The following is a 22,339-nucleotide window of genomic DNA, read 5'->3' on the forward strand; positions in this document are numbered from 1 at the left end:
CAGTTCCTTTTAGATGAGCAAAGCTGATACTCTTCTCTGTCTGTGCTAGGACTCCACCTATAATGGCTTTATCTCTGATGGTATATTAGACTGTAATTTTCCTTCCTTCTCTTCTTAGTTTTCCATGTCATGTCTTTACTGTATCTTCCTGTCATTGTCTAGAAAGCTGATTCTTTTGTCATTCATTTCACACAGCCACAAGATTTACAACATTATGTGGAACACATTTAAATGCTTCTGCAGCTGTGTTCCTTCCTTGTGTTTTGATGGCTGAAAATTTTCAGAGTCCTAATTGTTTTATTCTCATGATTTCACTTCTGTTTTCTGTTATTCAGTTGCAGAGATTCTTATGAAAACAATTATTGTCAATGCAGAGTTCTCTTGTGCTTATGTGGTACGTCTATTTTGAGAAAAAGTCAACAAAAAACTATTTATGGTTGGCTCTATCACAAAACTGATAGTTGAAAAGAAAGTGACGGTGCCTCAGATTTACAAAATACAACTGTTTTGTATGAGAAATTGAGGGATTGTACTGTTTGAGATTCTTGGTGTCCTTACTATTTCAATATAAGATTTTTTGGAATGACTACTATGTAGCATTGAGTGTCTGTCTATTAAAGTTAAGATTAGTTGTGTAGTGTTCAGAGTAGCAGCGAAGTGTTAAAAGTTGTCCATGGTTATGCTATCATCTTTCAGGCATGCATCCAGGACAGCAGTATTTGATCTTCTGATACATCAGCTGTTGACCGTACAGCTATCTTTGAGGTGTGTCAGTGACTGAATTAAAACCATTTGACATAGAGATATACTGTGGGGTAAAATATGCATGTCTCAGAGATAAGACAGTCTACGCAACAATGCCAGATAAAACTTTATTTGTGTAGGAATAAAACATAGCAAGCACTGTGGATTTACTGACTCAGCACTTGTTATGTTTTCTTCTTAGACACACAAAGTTGTACACATGGCTGGCACTGTTGTGTTGACTGTCTTATCTCTGATGTATGTACATTTTATTCCACAATATATTATTCATCAAGTAGTTTTAAGTCAGTCACTGACTCACTTTGAAGATGGTTGTACGTATAACAGGCGAAATATTGGATGATGAAATATTATTGTTCCAGATGCGTGCTCTTAAGAGGATCTCCTCTCTGCTGAGCAAACTGGAGCTCATACATTTAGCGGAGTTTCTATTTTCTGTCCTTGAAATGCTGAGAACTCAGAATTAGTACCATTGCTCTGCCACAATTTGAAAACCAATGAGGTGAAACTTTAGTAGGAGATAGTAGGTGACATATCTCTAGGTTCAGAGGATAGCAGGACCCTGATTGATAACATTTTTATTGACTATGCATAGGCTGAAACAAGTAATGTGTACCAAATTGTTAATGGAAATAAACACTGTAGTACCTTAAAACCCTGAGGCATGTTCACACACAATAGAGAAGCTTATTAATGAGAACAGGATACAATGTTTTAAGAATAAGTGAAAAGAGGTGGTATGGTATGAGGTACAGGGGTTGGGCAAAAATACGGAAACACCATAGGAAATGCTTCAACAAAAATGTGGAGCTGGCCAAGCCTGCAGGTTGTGGTCTTGTTTTTGACCATGAATGGCACCAGTGCAATGCCCTCAATACATTGCAAGTGTCAGTCATGGGCACAACAGTGTTCTGTGTAGTTGTGAGTGCGTTATGTTGGAGCTAAGTGAATTCAAATGTCAGCAAATTGTTTGTGCTCGTATGGTGAGTGCATCTGTAAGCAAGGTGGCCGAAGGGTTTGGTGTTGTAGGTGGCAACATATTGAAGATTTATACCGCATACAGGAAAAGTGGAAAAACATCACACGCTGTGTCACAATGCAGATGAAAGTGTATATTGAGTGATCATGACAGATTATCATTGAAGAGTTTTGTGATGAAAAATAAGAGGATGACAGCTGCAAAAGTCACCACACAACTGAATGTTGCACTCATTGACTCTGTCAGTATCAAAACAACACAAAGGGAACTCCATTAGCAGGGACTAACAGGGCAGTCTGGGATTCCAAAACCACCCATCAGTGATGCAAATGTCCGTAACAGGAAAATGTGGAGATGAAGCCATAAAACCTAGACTTTGGAGCCATGGAAGAAAGTTATTTGGTCAGATGCATCTTGTTTCACACTGTTTCCAACTTCTGGTCGAGTTTGCATCCCAAGAATGAAACATTGTGTGGGTTTGGTGATGATTCGGGCAACCATATTGTAGTATTCCATGGGCATCATGGTTACTCTGAAAGGCTGCATTACTGCCAAGGATTATGTGATCATTTTGACTGATCAGGTCCATACCATGGCACAATGTTTCTTCCCCAGTGGTGATGATGTTTTCCAGGATGACAGGGCCGTTGTTCACACAAGTCACATAGTCCAAGATTGGTTTTGTGAGTAGAAGAATGAATTGTCACATCCATCCTGGCCACCACAGTCAAAGATCTCAATGTTATTTATCCTTTTTGGTCTGTTTTTGAGAGAAGGGTGTGTGTTCGCTATCAATCTCCATCATCATTACCTGAACTTGCGACTGTTTTGCAAGAAGAGTGGTGTAAGATCACCTTGAAAACCATACAGGACCAATATTTCCTGACTTTGAAGTGACTGGAAGCTCTTTTGAATGCCAACAGGTTTCTTAAACCATATTAGGTGTGGTAATGTGTTTTGTTTTTGATGTTTCCATATTTTTGTCCAACTCCTATATATATAGAAAGAGATGCTAATGTAGAATTCAATATATTCCATAGTAAATTTCTGTCAATATTTGAAAGTAGCTTCCCTAAAATGTTATCCAGAAAGTCCATTTAAAAAAAGTAAGCCATGAATAACTGAAGGAATCAAAATTTAATGTAAGAGAAAAAGGGAAATTTATAGAAGCTAGAATAAGTCAAGATCCAACGTTATTTGCATTCTACAAAAAAGGAAAGTTATTAAAATGTCCAGAAATATGCATGTCCTGACAAAATAAATAATGCAGATAACAAGATTAAAACTGTATGGGATGTCATGAAATGGGAGATAGGCAGACTAGTTAGTGTACAAGATAGAACAAGAATTAAACTAAATGACAATGTTGTGACTGGCAATTCAAAAGTTGCAAGTATTTTCAACAATCACTTTCTAAAAGTAGCAGCAAAAATATGATTAAATAGTTCAGTTGAAGAAACAAGAGAATATATTAAGACTATCATTCTATAAAACTTGAAGTGAATAGAAGTAGCACCAAAATCCTGCACTGAAATTAATAGAATTCTAAAAAGCAAAAGCTCGTATGCTGTTGATGGAATTTCAAACATAATTTTGAAAATTTGTTCTTCCTTAATAAGCAGTGTCCTTAGTGATAAATGTAGTGCTTCATGGCACAGAGAATTTTTCCAGGCAGATTAAAGTATGCAGCTGTTCCTCTTTCCAAGAAAGATGACAAGAAAGACTTACATGATTAGTTGTCCAATTTCCTTTTGTTTTTTTTTGGTCATCAGTCTACTGACTGGTTTGATGGGGCCCGCCACGAATTCCTTTCCTGTGCTAACCTCTTCATCTCAGAGTAGCACTTGCAACCTACATCCTCAATTATTTGCTTGACGTATTCCAATCTCTGTCTTGCTCTACAGTTTTTGCCCTCTACAGCTCCCTCTAGTACCATGGAAGTCATTCCCTCATGTCTTAGCAGATGTCCTATCATCCTGTCCCTTCTCCTTATCAGTGTTTTCCACATATTCCTTTCCTCTCCGATTCTGCATAGAACTTCCTCATTCCTTACCTTATCAGTCCTTACTAACATGTTTTTCTGAAATACCGGAGGAAGTAACGTTTGCAAGAGTAATCCCACATTTAAATAGAAGTAATTCACTTACCATGTTACAGTTTGGATTCCCGTAAGGTTGCTCCACTGAAAATGCGATTTATAGATTCACTCGCCAAATGTTACAAGCCTTAAATAATGAAATATTGCCAGTCAGTATTTTTTTTTGATCTTCCCAAGGTGTTTAACTGTGTAGATCATGTTACTCTCTTAGAAAAACTTAAGATTTATGGAATTGGTGGCTTTACACACAATTGGTTTTAGTCATACTTAACAAAGAGAATGCAAAAGGTTGTGCTGAATAATTCAAACATGAATTGTGTATCCGTACCCTGTAAACTGACTTATTCCACATCATTTTGATGCAATAATCATTCAGCTGCTCCATGAAACAGATAACTAACTAACTATCATAGGTTCAAGTGGAGTAGTAACCATTTATAATGTGGGAATTCATTCAAGGGTGTTGCCACAACATTCGGCTCTCATTTATTGCATGACTGGTTTTAGGGCACAATGCTTCATTTACAGTAGCATCCTGATACCATGATAGATAATATGGTGAATGAAAGTTCCTAATAAAGTATAAAATCTGTCAAATTGATAATACTACAACACATCAAACTTAAATAAACCAATTGTTATGTAGCCAAAATTAATAATTGTGAACTTATTCAGTATCACTCTATACAAATATTCTGTAAATGGTCACATTCCTAGGAAGTGCAGCATATTATTAATAATAAACTTTATATGCGTGATGTATTCGGTTTCATGTCATCCAATGATGAAAAGAATATACAATATAAAACTCTGTTTGATAGCTGAGTGAAGTCACAAATTAAATTGCCTATATAGTCAATAGTCACAAGGCATTCATTAAATGGCAAAGCTGTTTTAAATTTAAACAAATGCCTATGAGCCATCAAATGTTTGCCCACTTTCATGACTTGCGCACTTCATCTGGTATAAGTAAGTAATGGAACGAATAATATTGAACCATATGAGTCAGCTAAAACAATACATCTCATATTATGATAACTTTCTATAATTGCTTGAAAAATCATGGTATGCAAAGAGAAGTACCAGTGTTATGAAATATGGCAGCCCAAGGAGAAATAACAAAACAAGTAAGCCAGGAGACTCAATTCACAAACAGTTCAACCCATTCTTAACCCCTTAACATATTGATTTTTTTTTTCAAATTACAATAAAAATTTTTTTTATTAATGAAAAACATCCTATATTGAATGTCATTACATATAGACACATAAAGATAGCTTTTAAAGCTCAAAATAATGAGTTACAAAATTTTGAAGAGCATCAGTAATAAAATCTCAAGTATACTTGTGCACTGGGCTTTGACTAAAATGTCCTGCAACTTGAAGTCATTTTTTAGTTTCTGTGTAGCTGTGAAGTCTAAACTTGTATTTCACAATGGTTTCCTGTGGACATAAATCTCGTACCACTGGCCAATACTTGTCACTCAACTGACAAACTGTTGTCAATTTCAGTCTCTAATGAAGTAATATCACATTCTTCTTCACTTTCTGAGCTGCTAAATTCAATATCAAACTCAGGATCACTAGAGCCATCCTTTTTTGGAAACATTGCCTAAACAATAATACAGGACACAGGTTGAAAATGCACATTTTGTTGCTAAGTATCCAATGCTGCACACATTAAAGAATATCTAATGGCAACCACCTCAACCAAAACATGACAGCCAGGCTACAAATGTAGAACTGGATGCTCTCTAGCGGCCAAACACTTAACTATCACTTACAGAAAGCTATAACCACCATTTGACTGTACGATATGCTTCATTACACAATCTAGATTTCAACCTTAGGCCACTATCAGGTGTTACAAATTTTAAAAATTGTTTGAATTGTTTGGAACCACACAAGTCAGATGACTTTCATTATTTTATTATTTTGACAGAAACTTTAACTCCTGTGTATACTTGGGCAACTTAAGAACAGACCTTCAAAACAATCTTTCTGTAAGTTTTGCATGACTGTGGCTCCACATGAAGGAAAAATCATCACTTAAATATTAATGCTTAAATGGATATAAGAGGGATTTTATGTTTTGAAGGTTTGTTCTTAAGTTACCTCAGTATACTCAGGAGTTTAAGTTTCTGCAAAATAATAAAATGAGGCAACTCAGGGCTTTATGTTAAGAGGGTAAATAAAGTGAATCTCATAGACTGAACAGAGGTAAATTTGGTAATAAGTAGACATAAATTGATACTTGCAGCAAAGTCATGGGCTAACAGCATCAGACATCCCATGTTTCATCTTGTTCATTTTATGTAAGTATGAGTTAAGCTATTCCATAAAAACATGGGAGAACTGCCGGATATCAGTAACGTCCTGCCACGATATTTCGGCGCAGAGACTTCTGGCCATCTTTAGGTGAGTGCCACTGTAGTAAATCACATGAGTTATGCTAGTTGTGAGTTGAGTAACCTGGCAACCTTGTCACTGTTATCTTTTCTTGGCCTGCCACATTCCATGATGCTGGTACGTGTCTTCAAATACAGTAATTTTTTGAGCAGTTGTGGGATATTGTTATTAGATAGGGTGTATTGCAGTGGCTGACCAACATGTTTAAATATTTTTCATTCCATTACTTTAGTATATGTATTGTGCAGTATCATTAACTGTAAGGCCATATTAGGTGGCTCATAGTACATCACTAGTTGTCTGTTTGCCTAAATTGTTGTTAAGAATATCTATGACAACACATTAGTTTTATGAATATTCTACAAATATTCAGGCATGCTAATTTTGGGTGCTAATCATGTATCAGTTGCAGTTTTATAATAAATGTCCTTCTTAGCACTGGATGATATGAAAAGGAATGTTGTTGTTGTGGTCTTCAGTCCAGAGACTGGTTTGATGCAGCTCTCCATGCTACTCTATCCTGTGCAAGCTTCTGTATCTCCAAGTACCTACTGCAACCCACATCCTTCTGAATCTGCTTAGTGTATTCATCTCTTGGTCTCCCTCTAAGATTTTCACCCTCCATGCTGCCCTCCAATACTAAATTGGTGATCCCTTGATGCCTCAGAACATGTCCTATAGTCAATCCCTTCTTCTAGTCAAGTTACGCCACAAATTTCTCTTCTCTCCAATTCTGTTCAGTACCTCCTCATTAGTTAGGTGATCTACCCATTTAATCTTCAGCATGCTTCTGTAGCACCACATTTCAGAAGCTTCTATTGTCTTCTTGTCTGAACTATTTATTGTCCATGTTTCACTACCGTACAGGGCTGCACTCCATACAAATACTTTCAGAAAACAGCAATCTGTGAGCAGCAAGGCGCGAGCACGGAGCAGCGCGAGTACGCTACCCCCACTACCGAGCACGGAGCAGCGCGAGCACGCTACCCCCACTACCGGACCAGAGCGGAGAGTGGGGAGAGTCACGTGGGGCACACAACAGCTGTGGCCAGTTAATGTAAATCCGCGGCCACCTGCAGGGATATCACTCATTAATTATTACTGTGACAAATGAAACAAATAAAGGAGAATATACACGTGCCACATAATTTTATTAGCTTAGTGTATGCCTCTACATTCGTATTAATTTGTGAACTGTTACACAATAAAAGGTGTCACTGAAGTGTGGGATTCTCGGTTAACTTGTACTTTTTGCCCTTTGCAATTGCATCTATGTTCGGAATAATTGTTCTTGTGCATTATAGGCGCAGTGTGCAGTTTAAATTTCGATCAGACAATGCGTTTTTCAGGCGCGACTTGTTACATTTCATTGCAGAGAACAGTTGTTCACAAACATACGTGGAACTGAACATTGATATTATTATAGCCGCCAGTTTGTGCAAACGAGGAACTCTATCCTGAGGGAAGTGTCTGTAGAATTCCAAAATGGTTTTCTTGTTCTGAAATTTGTCTCTGTATTCTCTGCCACACTGCAGGTCAATAATTTCTAGTTGCAGCTCAGGACGAATCTCTTCAATATTCGCTGAATATAGAGAGGAAAACAGATCAAAATCACTGTCTAGTGCTGTCAGATCTTGAAAGCGTCGATCAAATTCTTCTTTAAGGGCAACTAAACTATGTGAATAACGTTCACAGTCTTTGTGAACATCTTGCATGGATGATAATTTAGGAAAATGAGCTAGATTTCCTGTTTCCAGCTGACTCACCCAAAGTGTCAATTTCATTTTAAAAGCTCGTATTCGATCTATGAAATGAGTAATTAGCAGATCTTTACCTTGTAGTGAAATGTTCAAAGCATTCAGATGGCTAGTTAAATCTGCTAAGAACGCGAGATCACATTTCCATGAAGCCTCTTTCAATTCAGGAACACACATGTTATTTATTTTCATGAACATATTTATCTCATCTAATAGGCAAAAAAATCGATTTAATAATTCGCCACGACTAAGCCTGCGGACCTCGCTGTAATAAGGCAGGCTACCATACTGGCTTTCTACATTCTCAAGAAAGCTTTTAAATTGCCTGTGTTGTAGCCCATGCTTCCTTATATGATTAGTTGTACGAACAACAACACTCATCACATTTTTTAGAGTGATACTCTTTGCACATAAGTTTTCCTGGTGGATCACACAGTGAACGCCCCTTATTTCATTCGGCACCGTAAGTTTTTGCATTTTCTCCTTCAACAGCGCAATGAAACCTGATTTTTTCCCTGTCATCGCTGGTGCACCGTCTGTAGACACTGTAACTAAAGAATTCCACGACAATCCTGTATTTTCAACACTTTCTTCAACACTACTTAAAATATCACCTCCGGTTGTAGTGTTCTTCATGGCTACTACATCGAGGAGCTCCTCCCTCATCCGAAGATCTCTATTAACACCTCTAATAAATATGGCAAAGCTGCGCTGTTCCAGTGATATTAACACTTTCGTCCAGAGCTAGAGAATACGCCATAAAATCTTTACAGATATTTGCAAGCTGGCTCTGGACGTCGTCTGCCATGTCCTGTATGCGACGCATAATGGTCATGTTAGATAATGGCACAATCCGAAACTGTTCAACTTGAGATGGACACAAATGTTCCGCTGCAACTACCAAACATTCTTATATTAAATCGCCATCAGTGAAGGGCCTCAGGGATTTTGCTAAAAGCAAAGAAATTTTGTAACTCACTCCGAGAGCTGCCTCAGTTGATTTTTCTTCGTCGTCCAGATCTTCTTTGGATAGCTTCTTTTTAAGTTTAATAACTTCCTGTGCACGATCTGGTCCATCACATTTTCCACTTCCGTAGTCTTTCGCGTGGTACGACATATAATGTTCCTAAAAGAATTCAGCGTTTTGTGACATACTAAACATTTTGCAACACCATCTTTTTCTGTAAACAGATACAATTCCTCCCAATGGGGGTTGAACTGCGAAAGCATGGTTGGGGTTACACACCGGCGACTTCAATAGGCACGCCGCGGCCCTATTCAAACGTGCGCGCGCATTTCCCCTCCCTCACCGTTCCCGACCTTGCTCCTGCTTGTGAGCACGTGCCTGAGCAGACGCGAGTACTCGCGCTCAAAACCGGCCAGTTGTTAAGCCCTGCTCTAACGGAATGTTGTCTACTCCTGGGGCCTTGTTTCGACTTTCAGTGCTCTGTGAAACTCTCCATGCAATATCATATCTCCCATTTCTTCTTCATCTACGTCCTCTTCCATTTCCATAATATTGCCCTTAAGTACATCACCCTTGTATAAACCCTTTATATATTCCTTCCACCTTTCTGCTTTCCCTTCTTTGCGTAGAATTGGTTTTCCATCTGAGCTCTTGATATTCATGCAAGTGGTTCTCTTTTCTCCAAAGGTCTTTTTAATTTTTCTGTAGGAAGCATCTACCTTAACCCTAGTGATATATGCCCCTACATCCTTACATTTGTCCTCTAGCCATCCCCGCTTAGCCATTTTGCACATCCTGTCGATCTCATTTTTCAGATGTTTGTACTCCTTTATGCCTGTTTCATTTACTGCATTTTTATATATCCTCCTTTCATCAGTTAAATACAATATCCCTTCTGTTACCCCAGGATTTCTACTAGCCCTCGTCTTTTTACCTACTTGATCCTCTGCTGCCTTCACTATTTCATCTCTCAAAGTTACCCATTCTTCTTGTACTGTATTTCTTTCCCCCATATTTGTCAGTTGTTCCCTAATGCTCTTCCTGGAACTCTCTACAACCTCTGGTTGTTTCAGTTTATCCAGGTCCCATCTCCTTAAATTCCCACCTTTTTGCAGTTTCTTCAGTTTTAATCTACAGCTCATAACAGACAGATTGTGGTCAGAGTCCACATCTGCCCCTGGAAATGTCTTACAGTTTAAAAACTGGTTTCTAGATCTTGGTCTTACCATTATGTAATCTATCTGAAACCTTCCAGTGTCTCCAGGCCTCTTCCACTTATATAACCTTCTTTCATGATACTTAAACCAAGTGTTAACTATGATTAATTTATGCTCTGTACAAAATTCTACCAGGCGGTTTCCTCTTTCATTCCTTATCCCCATTCCATATTGACCCACTATTTTTCATTCTCTTCCTTTTCCTGCTATTGAATTCCAGTTTCACATGACTACTAAATTTTTGTCTCCCTTCAGTATCTGAATAATTTCTTTTATCTCATAGTACATTTCTTCAATCTGTTCGTCATCTGCAGAGCTAGTTGGCATGTAAACTTGTACTACTGTGGTAGGTGTGAGCTTCGCGTCTATCTTGGCTATAGTAATGCATTCACTATGCTGTTCGTAGTAGCTTACCCGCATTCCTATTTTTTTATTCATTATTAAAACTACTCCTGCATTACCCATATTTGATTTTGTATTTATAACCCTGTAATCACCTGACCAGAAGTCTTGTTCCTCCTGCCACCGAATTTCAATAATTTCCACTATATCTAACTTTAACCTATCCATTTCCCTTTTTAAATTTTCTAAACTACCTGCCCAAGTAAGGGATGTGACATTCCAAGCTCCGACCTGTAGAATGTCAGTTTTGTTTCTCCTGATAATGACGTCCTCCTGAGTAGTCCCCTCCCAGAGATCTGAATGGGTGACTATTTTACCACTGGAATATTTTACCCAAGAGTATGCCATCATCATTTAACCATATAATAAAGCTGCATGCCCTCAGGAAAAATTACGGCTGTAGTTTCCCCTGCTGCCCCTTTTCAGGAACCCCACGTTTGTCTGGCCTCTCAACAGATACCCCTCTGTTGTGGTTGCACCTGCAGTACGGCTATCTGTATCACTGAGGCATGCAAGCCTTCCCACCAATGGCAAGGTCCATGGTTCATGGGGGGTGGGGGGGATGAAAAGGAATATATCACCCAATAAAGTTTATAACTAATAGTATGTCATGCTTCCCTTTCCACAATTTATAGTGTCTGCCCTGAAAGTGAGTTCTTGGAGTTTTCTAAGCAGTTGGTTCAAAATTTCTGTTATACTACCCAACCAGACAAACAAACCTGTGACCACTCACACTTTTCTTCTTTGGATTTGCTGGATGACCACTTCTAGTCTGATGTGACATGTGCTCACACACTTGGGCAGGATTAAAGCATTGGTTGTTTGAATGTTTTGTAGTCTATCTCATTTGTGTACAGTTTCATAGTATCCTACCAATGAATCAAAAACAGCCCTTTGCTTTATGTACTACTGAGCCCCTGTGCTTGTTCCACTTTATATTTCTTCACATTTTTACTCCAAAGTGTTTTATGACATGACTGATACTAATAGTTTTGTTTGATGAGCTCTTAATGTAGTCAGCTCCTGGTGTGGGACTGCAAGAACAACTGAACTGATCTGAAATGGCCTTCTGGAGGCTGTGCTTGGTCTTACATACACATCTGGTGGAAGTATGTTTGTGATTAAATGATGTGAGGTGAGTGCTTGTTCTTTGGTAGCAGCATTGCCATCTTTCTGGTGTGTGTGCTACTCAGAAACATAGCTGTTGCCCCCTGGCGGAGCCCATAAAAAACAGAATATAAACATACTATTTGTATACAGCACTGTGTAGTCTTGTATAAATACACAATCTCTGGAAGAGAGACATTTGCAGGTAATGGGTAGGCAACCCAGCAGGGCAGAGATGTCAGACTAGTAGTGTATGTGTGTGGTCTGCAGCTGATAGGTAACATCCTTTCCCCTTATGAAAGAGATGACAAAGCCATCTTGAAGGAGGCCGACCATGGCTGTAGCTGTGTGGCAAAGGTGCGAAGCAGTGCAGCAGCATTGGGCCAGCTGATGAGATGGGGCATGGCAGCCAGCCAGGACGACCCAGTTGAAAACCTTTCAAGACACTATGTGTGGACGTGAACAGAAGATGGTGCAAGAGCTATCAAAGGTACTGGAGCTGGATAAAGTGCTGGATCCTGACAAGGAGGTGCTGGATTGGCCCAGACACATGGATGAGTGACAGCAGCTATTAGTGACAAACCGTCTCCCTTGACTTTTCTTTCACCATCAACAGGAATCTCCAGAAAAACTATGAAATAATAAACAACAGCTGGTATTCAAGTCCACGGAATTGAACAGAACTAAAAACAATATATCTAATGAGAATCCTCGAATTGGTATAAACTTCTGAGTACAAGATTCAGTGAACAAGACTGCTGAACTGCTGAGCATGGGGCATAGGACCTGTGGGATCTACACAAGAATAGAAAAAGTACATAAATATTTTATGACAACTGCAGCACCAGTTACATGAAAATACGAATTGAACACCTGATTAACGCAAGAAAATGATTTCAACAGATCAAGCATGTAGGGGAACAGTGACTGGCCATCACGGGCAACAAAAGAAAAGGCCGGGTGCCGGAGGGGCGTTCAGCGAAACTTCCACGAAGGCATAATCCAGTGCCCAGAAGAACACAGGACAGGATTGGTGGCACCAGCCAGGATGGTGAGACCAGCAGCAAGGTCGGCAATGACAGTAGAAGTGGGTGGTCACAGCGATGCCAGTAGTGACAACTGGACTGACCGCAGAAACAGTGCCAGCGAGAGCACTGGCCCTGGAAGGATCAGCAATCAATACACTGACTAGACAGTTGGCATCAGCATTGGCAGGGTTGGCGATGGCCATGGGCCGACATCACAAAGACTGATGAACAGACCGACGTCATCGCAAACAGACATGGCAATAACTGGAGAGCAAGCATGGCTGGTGACTCACATACTGACTACAGGACTGAGAGCATCGCAAACCAACTTGCCAACAACTGTAGGGCAGGGCGACTTTCAGTCTGACAATGGGACGGATGTTGTTGCATACAGACATGGCGATGGCTGGAAGGTTGGCCATGACAGTGTTGGCAACATAAAGACTGACCACATGAATGACATCATCGCTGACAGGCTTTGCAATGACAGGAGGGCTAGTTGGAACAGGTCTAGTGATGGATGGACTGAAGACAGGGCTGATGTTGTCATTGACGGACTGAGTGATGACATGAGGGCCAGCCAGGACAGGGCCAGCTGCGTGCGGATGGATAATGGGGCAGACGTCATCATTGACAGACTTGGCAGTGACAGGAGGGCTGGCCTTGACAGGGTTAGCACTGACAGGAGAGACACCAAGATGACACCCTGCCACAACAGGCCCAGTGTCAACAGGACTGAACTGCTGACAAGAAGGTCAGTGCCCGATAGCATCACAGGCCAGGGCTGGGCCAATAGTGGCGGGACTGCCACCATGGAATTCTGTGATTACAAAACCAAATACTGCATTGTATACCTGACTGAAGGTGACTCAGCAAGCCATACAAAAAATTTCTGGACACACTTTCTGGATACGGCTCGTGAACACACTTACTTGAAGACTGTAGGGAAGACTGTTGGCCAGTAGCTTGTAACGAAGTGCACACAGGCTGCAACTGGAGGTGACTTTTACTACAACAGAAATGCACAACCATCTGTTCCTCCAATAAGTCATTGTCTATGTCTTCTGGATGAGGGTCCTTACTCCTGCACTTGCAAGAAAGTGAACACTGCATTGCGAATTTTATATGCTGTGGGCCTATGAAATGAAACACCAATTGTTGACAGTACATGGCCCAGTCCTCCTGGCCATCAGACACCCAAACCTTTGGTGCAGAAATGGGAACAGCATGCTGAGGCATGGCTTTTGCAGACAAAACCTGAGAGTGCTGTGGTAAACCCTGCAGCAGTTTCTGAATTTGCTGCTCTTGTAACTGAATGATGGGACAGTTGCAATGATAGAGAAGGATACGCAAACTGTAGGCGAAAATACATTACCAGTCATGGGACTTGAATTGTCACAAAAATATGAAAAATGTGCTAATGGACCACTGCAAACAATGCAGACCAACAACATCAACTAATACAACCAGTGTGACACACAGATATCATTGGAAGATTAGCAGGATGCAACTAGCACCACTGGATATAAACTGTGACAACACCAAAACTATCAATATGCAACCCCATCAAAACAAACTAACACCCAACCAAAAATGCATATGCTTGAGCAACCAGAGAGAAAAACAGAATGATACTCCAGCAAACAAACTAACACACTGCAAGAACCAGAAACCATGCATGAAAATAGCCTCATCGCCAATGTCCTCGATAATGGATGAGGGAAGAGTAAACAGTTGCAACAATGTACTTTAACACACGTGGACAGACTTTTCACAACTTTACTTTCCTGCTGTTTGTAGGTGGTTGCTTGCTGTGTTAAAAGATGATTCTCAAATTGCAATACAAAACATTATCTTAACTGCACAAATTTATGATGACATTTGTCCTGAAAACAATTACTGAAAGATGATTCATGATCATTTGAAGTAACAACCACAAAGTTCGCTTACGTGATACCAGATCTGTGGGAAGCATCATCCCGTATGATTTAGGGCGGTGTCTGTGAGGGATCACACTGTGTGGAGTAACATAGTAGCATGACGACGGTGCGAAGCACAGTGGAGCGTCCTGGCTTATCTCAGCGAGTTCCATTTGATGAACTGATTAACTATGAGTATAGCCAGCTCCAGGCTCGGAACTGTGGGAGCAACTGAACTGAACTGGCCTGCTTTAGGCTGTGTTTTGCATTATGTACCCAGCCGCTGGAAGTACGTTCCTGAGTTTTAGTTTAGTTTTAGTTTTAGTTATGTCATGTTCCATAGATACTTTTCCTGATTATTTTATCGATATGATTGGAACAGGTCAGCTTACAAGATATATATACATACACACACATGAATAATGCTAATATTAATATTACTGAAATTTTTAGTTCTACACATGCAACTACATTTAGAGGTACTTTTTTTTTACCATTTCTGAAACAGAAACTAGTCCATAGAGTAGAAGGAGTTGCCAAAAGAAATGATTTTAAGCTAGATTTAAAACTTGATCTGCCAGACACTTTATGTTGTTGGGCAAATGATCAAAGATTTTTGTTGCTGAATAATGTACTCCTTTTTGAGCAACTGACAGCTTCAATAATGGATAGGAAAGGTCATTTTTCCCTCTAGTGTTGTACGTATGAACATCACTGTTCTTCACGAATTGAGATAGATGATTTGTAACGAATTTCATTAGCGAATATAATTACTTTGCTGGTGCAATTAAAATACCTAACTCCTTGAAAAGGTGCCTACATGACGTCCTTGGGAGAACACCACTAATTATTCTCAGTGCTCTCTTTTGTGCAATCAATACTTTATGTCTAAGTGGTGAGTTACCGCAGAAAACTATTCCATAAGACATTATTGAATGGAAATATGCAAAGTACGTTAGGAGGCTGATCTGTTTATTACCAAGACTAGCAATTTTACGAAGAGCAAAAGAAGCTGAGCTTAGTTGTTTGAGAAGCTCAGTAATATGCTTCTTCCAGTTCAAGTTGTCATCAATGTGAACACCCAAAAATTTGGAGAAATCTACCCTGTTAACTGAGCCCTGTTCACATGCTACATCAATTGTCGGTATGACTCTATTTGGTGTACAGAACTGGATATAGTTAGTTTTTTCAAAATTAAGGGAGAGTCCATTTTCTGAGAACCACATAATAATTCTTTGAAAGACATCCTTAACAATATCATCAACTGCTTTTTCTGGAATGGGGTTTATTATAACACTCATGTCATCTGCAAAAAGTACTAGTTTCGCATGCTGAACATTAGGTGGGAGGTTATTAACATGAATAAGGACCAGCAGAGGACCTAAAAATTGAACCCTGTGGAACTCCCTTTGTGATATTCCCCATTCACTAGAATTTACCATCCTCCTAACATTATTTGTGCTATTCAGCACAACTTTTTGCGTTTTGTTCATTAAGTATGATTCAAACCAGCTGTGTGTATAGCCTTCAATTCCATAAAACCTGAGTTTATCTAAGAGTGTGACATGATCCACATAGTCAAAAGCCTTGGAGAGATCACAAAAAATAGCAACTGGCGATAATTTGTTATTTAGGGCTTGTACTATTTGATGGGTAAATGTGTAGATAGCATTACAGTCGAGTAACCCTTCCGGAATCCGAACTGTGACAAACTGAGTAAATTTATTCACTTAAATGTGAGACTACTCTTGAATACATAAGTTTTTTGAATATTTTAGAAAATGAAGTCAGCAATGAGATTGGTCTATAGTTATTTAAGACACTCTTGTCCCCTTTCTTATGGAAAAGTTTGACAATTGCTTATTTCAATCTGTCTGGAAAAATTCCCTGTGCCAGCAAAGCATTACATATATCGTTAAGGACTCCACTTATTAAATTAGAACAAAACTTCAAAATTCTGTTAGAGACTCCATCAACACCACATGAGCTATTGTTTTTCAATTTATTTATAATTCCCTTAATTTCAGTGGGGGAAGTTGGTGCTATTTCTAAAGGCCTAAAGTCCTGGGGAATGACATTTTTAACATATTTTTTTTAATTCTTCAATGGAAGCCTTTAACCCTGTTTTTGCTGCTACATTCAGAAAGTGATTGTTAAAAATACTTGCATACTGACTACATGATGTGTGGACTGTGATTGTTCTTTGATAATAGGGGTGCCAGTTTCTGGGTGCAACTGCTGCTCAGAAGCATAGCTGGTGCCCCCTGGTGGAGCCTATGACAATGATGTATAAACTTACTGTTTGCATACAGCACTGTGTTGTGACATGTGATGCCTGTCATTTATGAATACAAACTCTCAGGAAGAGAGAGACTTCTGAGCAATGGATAGCCCACTGTAGAGGTCGGAGACGTCAGGCTGGCAGCAGACGTATGTGGCCTATGGCGTATATACAACAGTACCAAACAAAGAAGCTCTGGGAATCACCAGGATTCTTATAGAAGATGTAATTTGAAAGCTTGGAAGACACTGTGCTATGCTCTGTTATTGTGGAAAAAGGTGCAGTTACTGCTGTCAGTACGACTTTTGTTTTGCAACATTATTTGTACAATGAACATTTCCTACCATCCGCAGGTAGATGACCTCGTGAAACATTTTAATAATACATTTGGCAGATACACTTTTGATGTACATTGAAGTCAAACAGTGAGACCTGGATGTGCTACTGCGTGTCATGACATTTGCATACAACAAAACAGAGCAAGCCATATCGCTGTTTTTCCTGAACCATGGGCAAAAGGCTGAAACAACACTGAATGCTTTGTTTCTGTTCAACCTGACAATGCTGAGAATTGTTACAGCAATCAGCTCATCACCTAGACTAAAGAAGCAAGACAGCTGACACCCAGAATATGGACAGTAAAAATTATAAAATCAAACACTGACCATAAAATTACAACCCAGGTCCACTAGTATGGATTTTTACACTTGTGTGGAAGGTTGGGCTATCAGAAAGGTATTGAACTGTTACATTGGTACATGCCATTTCCAGTTTTGTTTGTCAGATATTACCTACAAAGTTGAGGACGATGATCTGTATCAAGAAGACAATGGCACAGAGACATTGTCCACATCCTTTGCATGAAGCCTTAGCATAATCATGAAGCGAGGCGTCACCATGACTGCCATATGAAGGATCACTGACTAGGTCCAGATCCAAAAAGCTATAGTCCACTCCAAAGCAATGGGTTACCATTCTACAGGGAGGGGGAGCAGTGCCATCCACCATGGTGTAGCAGTTGTAATCTGTGTGGTACTAGTTAAATTGCTGCTTATTGCATTTATTTACTATTTAAGATTTATGATTTCTGGAGTATTGAAGATTACTATAACATTCTATGTATGTATGAATAAATGAATGATTAATAGCATTATCTGCTGAGGAAAGCAGTTCAGTCCTGTCTGCACCATTGTGTGTGCTTAATAAAAATGTTTTCAGTGTGAAATGTTAGTTTTTGTGGATGGACCTGCTCTTACAATTGGTATTTAGTTACAGATGGTATATGAGAATGTTGTGTATTGGAACCCCAAAAATTCACAGTTTATGTTGTGTTCTGAAATGGTATGTCTTTCAGTTTGTATTTTAGTAGTGTAGTCACTAGTCATAATATATTATTGTGTGTACAATCGTCTACGGCCCATTTCTTAATCCCGTAAGCTATGCAGCAAAGTGTCTGCTCAGCAGTATTTCTTTCATCAGAAATTGCTAGGTGTTAAAAGTTCTCATTGTTTCTGGCAAATTTGATTTCACACTATGAAAGGAAACTATTGGCTGAGGATGGTTTTGTTGATGATTTTTTACAGGATTGAAAGTGTGTTTTCCAGTGCAGCTACTTTTGCAGTTTGTTGTCTGTAGGTTAATACAACTTCAGCTGAGTTCTCTGTTCTTTCCAGTGGTGACATGTTGTTTCAGCATCCTGCAGCTTAGAAAATAGTGTCATGCTGATAGTGTTCGAGAAGGGAGACTGTATAGAATAGAATAGAATAGAACAGAAGTTTGTTGTCTTGTAACATACAGTTTCGAGTCATTGACTCAATTTACAGGAGACTCGTCAAAATACAAAAACTGGTTACAATGTTTCTTATAATATCATTAATATAATATACTTTACTTTTAATTAATTAAGCAACTAATAATTTTTCTTAGGCAGTAACAAACTTTTAAAAATTAACAGTCCAAAGTACTTGCTCTCTCCTGCTCAAATTTTCAGGTTGTCCTTCATGAATTCTTCTACAGAATAGTAACATTTATGCACTGGTTTCTCATACAAGGTTTGTTCAGTGTCTCTGAATTTGTACTGAGCAATTCTCTTCCTTTCACTTTGTTATAAATTTTCATACCCATATACTGTGGAGTTTGAGCATAAATTTTTTAACTGTGGGTGGGTGCCATGAAATTATTTTGGTTTATGGTGTTGTAATCATGTTGAAAATGAAAGAGAATTTCACTCTGCAGTGGAGTGTGAGCTGATATGAAACTTCCTGGCAGATTAAAACTGTGTGCCGGACTGAGACTAGAACTCGGGACCTTTGCCTTTCGCGGGCAAGTGCTCTACCAACTGAGCTACCCAAGCACAACTCACGCCCCGTCCTCACAGCTTTACTTCTGCCAGTACCTGGTCTTCTACCTTCCAAACTTTCTTTCAGGAGTGCTAGTTCTGCGAGGTTTGCAGGAGAGCAGCTGTAAAGTTTGGAAGGTAGGAGACGAGGTACTGGCAGAAGTAAAGCTGTGAGGATGGGGCGTGAGCAGTGCTTGGGTAGCTCAGTTGGTAGAGCACTTGCCCGCGAAAGGCAAGGGTCCTGAGTTCGAGTCTCGGTCTGGCACACAGTTTTAATCTGCCAGGAAGTTTCATATCAGCGCACACTCCTCTGCAGAGTGAAATTCTCATTCTGGAAACATCCCCCAGGCTGTGGCTAAGCCAGGTCTCCACATATCCTTTCTTTCAGGAGTGCTAGTTCTGCAAGTTTCGCAGGAGAGCTTCTGTAAAGTTTGGAAGGTAGGAGACGAGGTACTGGCAGAAGTAAAGCTGTGAGGACGGGGCGTGAGTCATGCTTGGGTAGCTCAGTTGGTAGAGCACTTGCCCGCAATAGGCCAAGGTCCCGAGTTCGAGTCTCAGTCCGGCACACAGTTTTAATCTGCCAGGAGAGCTTCTGTAAAGTTTGGAAGGTAGGAGACGAGGTACTGGCAGAAGTAAAGCTGTGAGGATGGGGCGTGAGTCATGCTTGGGTAGCTCAGTTGGTAGAGCACTTGCCCGCAATAGGCCAAGGTCCCGAGTTCGAGTCTCAGTCCGGCACACAGTTTTAATCTGCCAGGAAGTTTCATGTTGAAAATGATTTGCTACAAATAAATTAGGGTTACTATGTACAAAGATAATCAGCTCATAGATGTATAGTGAGGGATCTCTTAACATACTTAGATTTTTTAGAAGTCGGTGACATGATTTTCTTCATTCTACATTGCGCATATTTCTAATGATGGTTCCCTGAAGTTTTAATATTTGGTACTTATGGTTTGAGTTATCCCAAAATTCAATTCTGTACCTTATTACTGACTCAAAGCAGCTCTAATATACTACTTTTCTTACATCCATACTGGTAGCATTGTACAATGTTCTCATTGCTAATGCTAGGCTATTTAATTTATTTGCAAGGTAATGTATTTTTAAGCCTCATGATAGATTTTTATCCAGTTGCATTCCTAGGAATTTCACGCACCTAGCTTCTTGCAAATTGTAGTTTAAGTGAGTGACTTGAATATCATTTAATTTTACTTGTTTTGTTTTAAACTGCATTACCTGAGTATTTTGCATGTTTGATTTTAACCCATTAAAATCAAACCAAGTATCTAATTTTTCTGAAGTATTTAATACAGTTTGAGAAATTTGGTCAGTACTGTTACTTTGAATTATTGCAGATGTGTCATCTGCAAATAAAACTAAGTGATACTCGATATTAAGTGGTAGATCAGAATGGGACCTAAGACAGAACCTTGTGGTACTCCTTGTGAAATGGTTTACCATATTGAACTATAAGTTCCTCTCTCAAATGATATAACCATTATTTGTCTTCAGTTGTGTAGGTAGGACTTAAACCATTGTAATACAGTGCCCAATTCCATATATTTGAAGTTTACAGAGTAGCAAAGAGTGGTTCACACTATCAAAGGCCTTTGATAGATCACAAAAAGTTCCTATGGCATGCGCCTGACTATCAGCCATGATTTCACCTTTTGGCTTTATTCTTGTATAAATTCATATTTATTTTTAATTTTTGTAATTTAGAAATTTAAATCAAAACATTATGTGCTGTGAAATTCTTGTTAACTTGTTACAAAGAAAAATAACTTTTATATTTTGCATGAGAATTGCCTTCACAAGTCAGTGTTGAGTGTTTTTTCTTGATTTTTTTTGATGAATATGTTTATATCTCCTCGTTATTTGAAGAATACCTTATACCGGTAGATGTATGTAATAATTGTGTAAATTCGATTTGACGTCATCAGTGTGAAAAAAAGTATTTGCATGATAATATTAAGTAATATAACTATACTGTTGTGACAGTGCAGGTGCAGTTGAGCTGCCGTCAATTCTCAATGAATTTGTTTATGTTGTAGGCTTCGTCAGGAGATTAAAATATTAGTCCCAGGCGCTGGGTTGGGTCGTCTGATGTTTGAAGTAGCATGCCGAGGCTACAGCTGCCAGGGTAATGAAGTCTCATATTTCATGTTGTTATCATCATATTTTCTATTAAACAGGTGTGTACTTCAGAGAGTCTAAATGAATTACAGAATTACATTATACATTTATTATTAGGTTTCTATTTGGACTAGTATACTGATTTAGTTGTTTTTTCTGATATTATCAGGTGTCATACTGCACATATGTTTACAATTTACCCATGGGTACATAATTTTGCAAACAACCTGACCTGTGAGTCCCAAACTCGAGGTGTCACATTTCCTGATGCTGTTGCCAGCGAAATCTTGAGCTCTTCCGACCTCATGTCTATGGCTGCCGGAGATTTTATGGAGGTTGTACAAAACCATTTTAATTCTGATTTGATAAACTTCCCTAGCAATCTCTAGCGCTATAATTTTTCACAGAATATGAAAAAGTTGTAAATTTTTATTACTATTTTCCAGGACAGTAATTTTCCAGAAATTATACTTTCTCTCGCTGTAGATTGAATGGAAAATCTGTGTAACTGTATTAATAAATATAACAAGTATTTTGCATTTAGTGAATTCCAGTGTTGGAGCAGCAGATTAGTTTTAAAATGTCAACTTATATCAACTATAATTTTGGAGGCTCTTGAGCCACATGACACTATTATTGAACAAGTTAACATTTCAACATTAATCTGCTGCTCCAGTACTTGGGAATTCACGAATTATTTGCCGAACAGTAGCATCTGTAACGCAGCCTTCTTATTAGGAAGTACACGGTCCAGTCACATAATGTGACTACCGCTGATGTTTGACGTCAACGTGCATTAACCACTCACAGACAGCAGGTAGCAGCACTAGCAGTGAAGGGAATATAACACATGTCATGATGAATGAGGAAAACAGTGCAGTCATCGTAATGTGGAAACAGAACGATTTAGCTGATGTTGAAAAGGATGTGATAATTG

General features: G+C 39.1%; 1 protein-coding gene across 3 annotated transcripts in view; it reads left to right on the forward strand.

Annotated features, from left to right (window-relative positions):
- LOC126248991 (carnosine N-methyltransferase) overlaps positions 1-22,339 on the forward strand; it is a 171,581-nt gene that overhangs the window by 70,262 nt on the left and 78,980 nt on the right. For all 3 annotated transcript variants that reach the window (XR_007545580.1, XM_049950567.1, XM_049950566.1), the window contains exons 5-6: positions 21,321-21,461; positions 21,572-21,737. Coding sequence is in view for 2 of the 3 variants with exons in the window: in XM_049950567.1 (XP_049806524.1) it covers positions 21,321-21,461; positions 21,572-21,737 (307 nt within the window). In the remaining variant the exon portion in view is untranslated. The remainder of the gene's footprint in view (positions 1-21,320; positions 21,462-21,571; positions 21,738-22,339) is intronic.

Source organism: Schistocerca nitens, chromosome 3 (assembly GCF_023898315.1).
Source record: "Schistocerca nitens isolate TAMUIC-IGC-003100 chromosome 3, iqSchNite1.1, whole genome shotgun sequence".
Classification (NCBI taxonomy): domain Eukaryota; kingdom Metazoa; phylum Arthropoda; class Insecta; order Orthoptera; family Acrididae; genus Schistocerca; species Schistocerca nitens.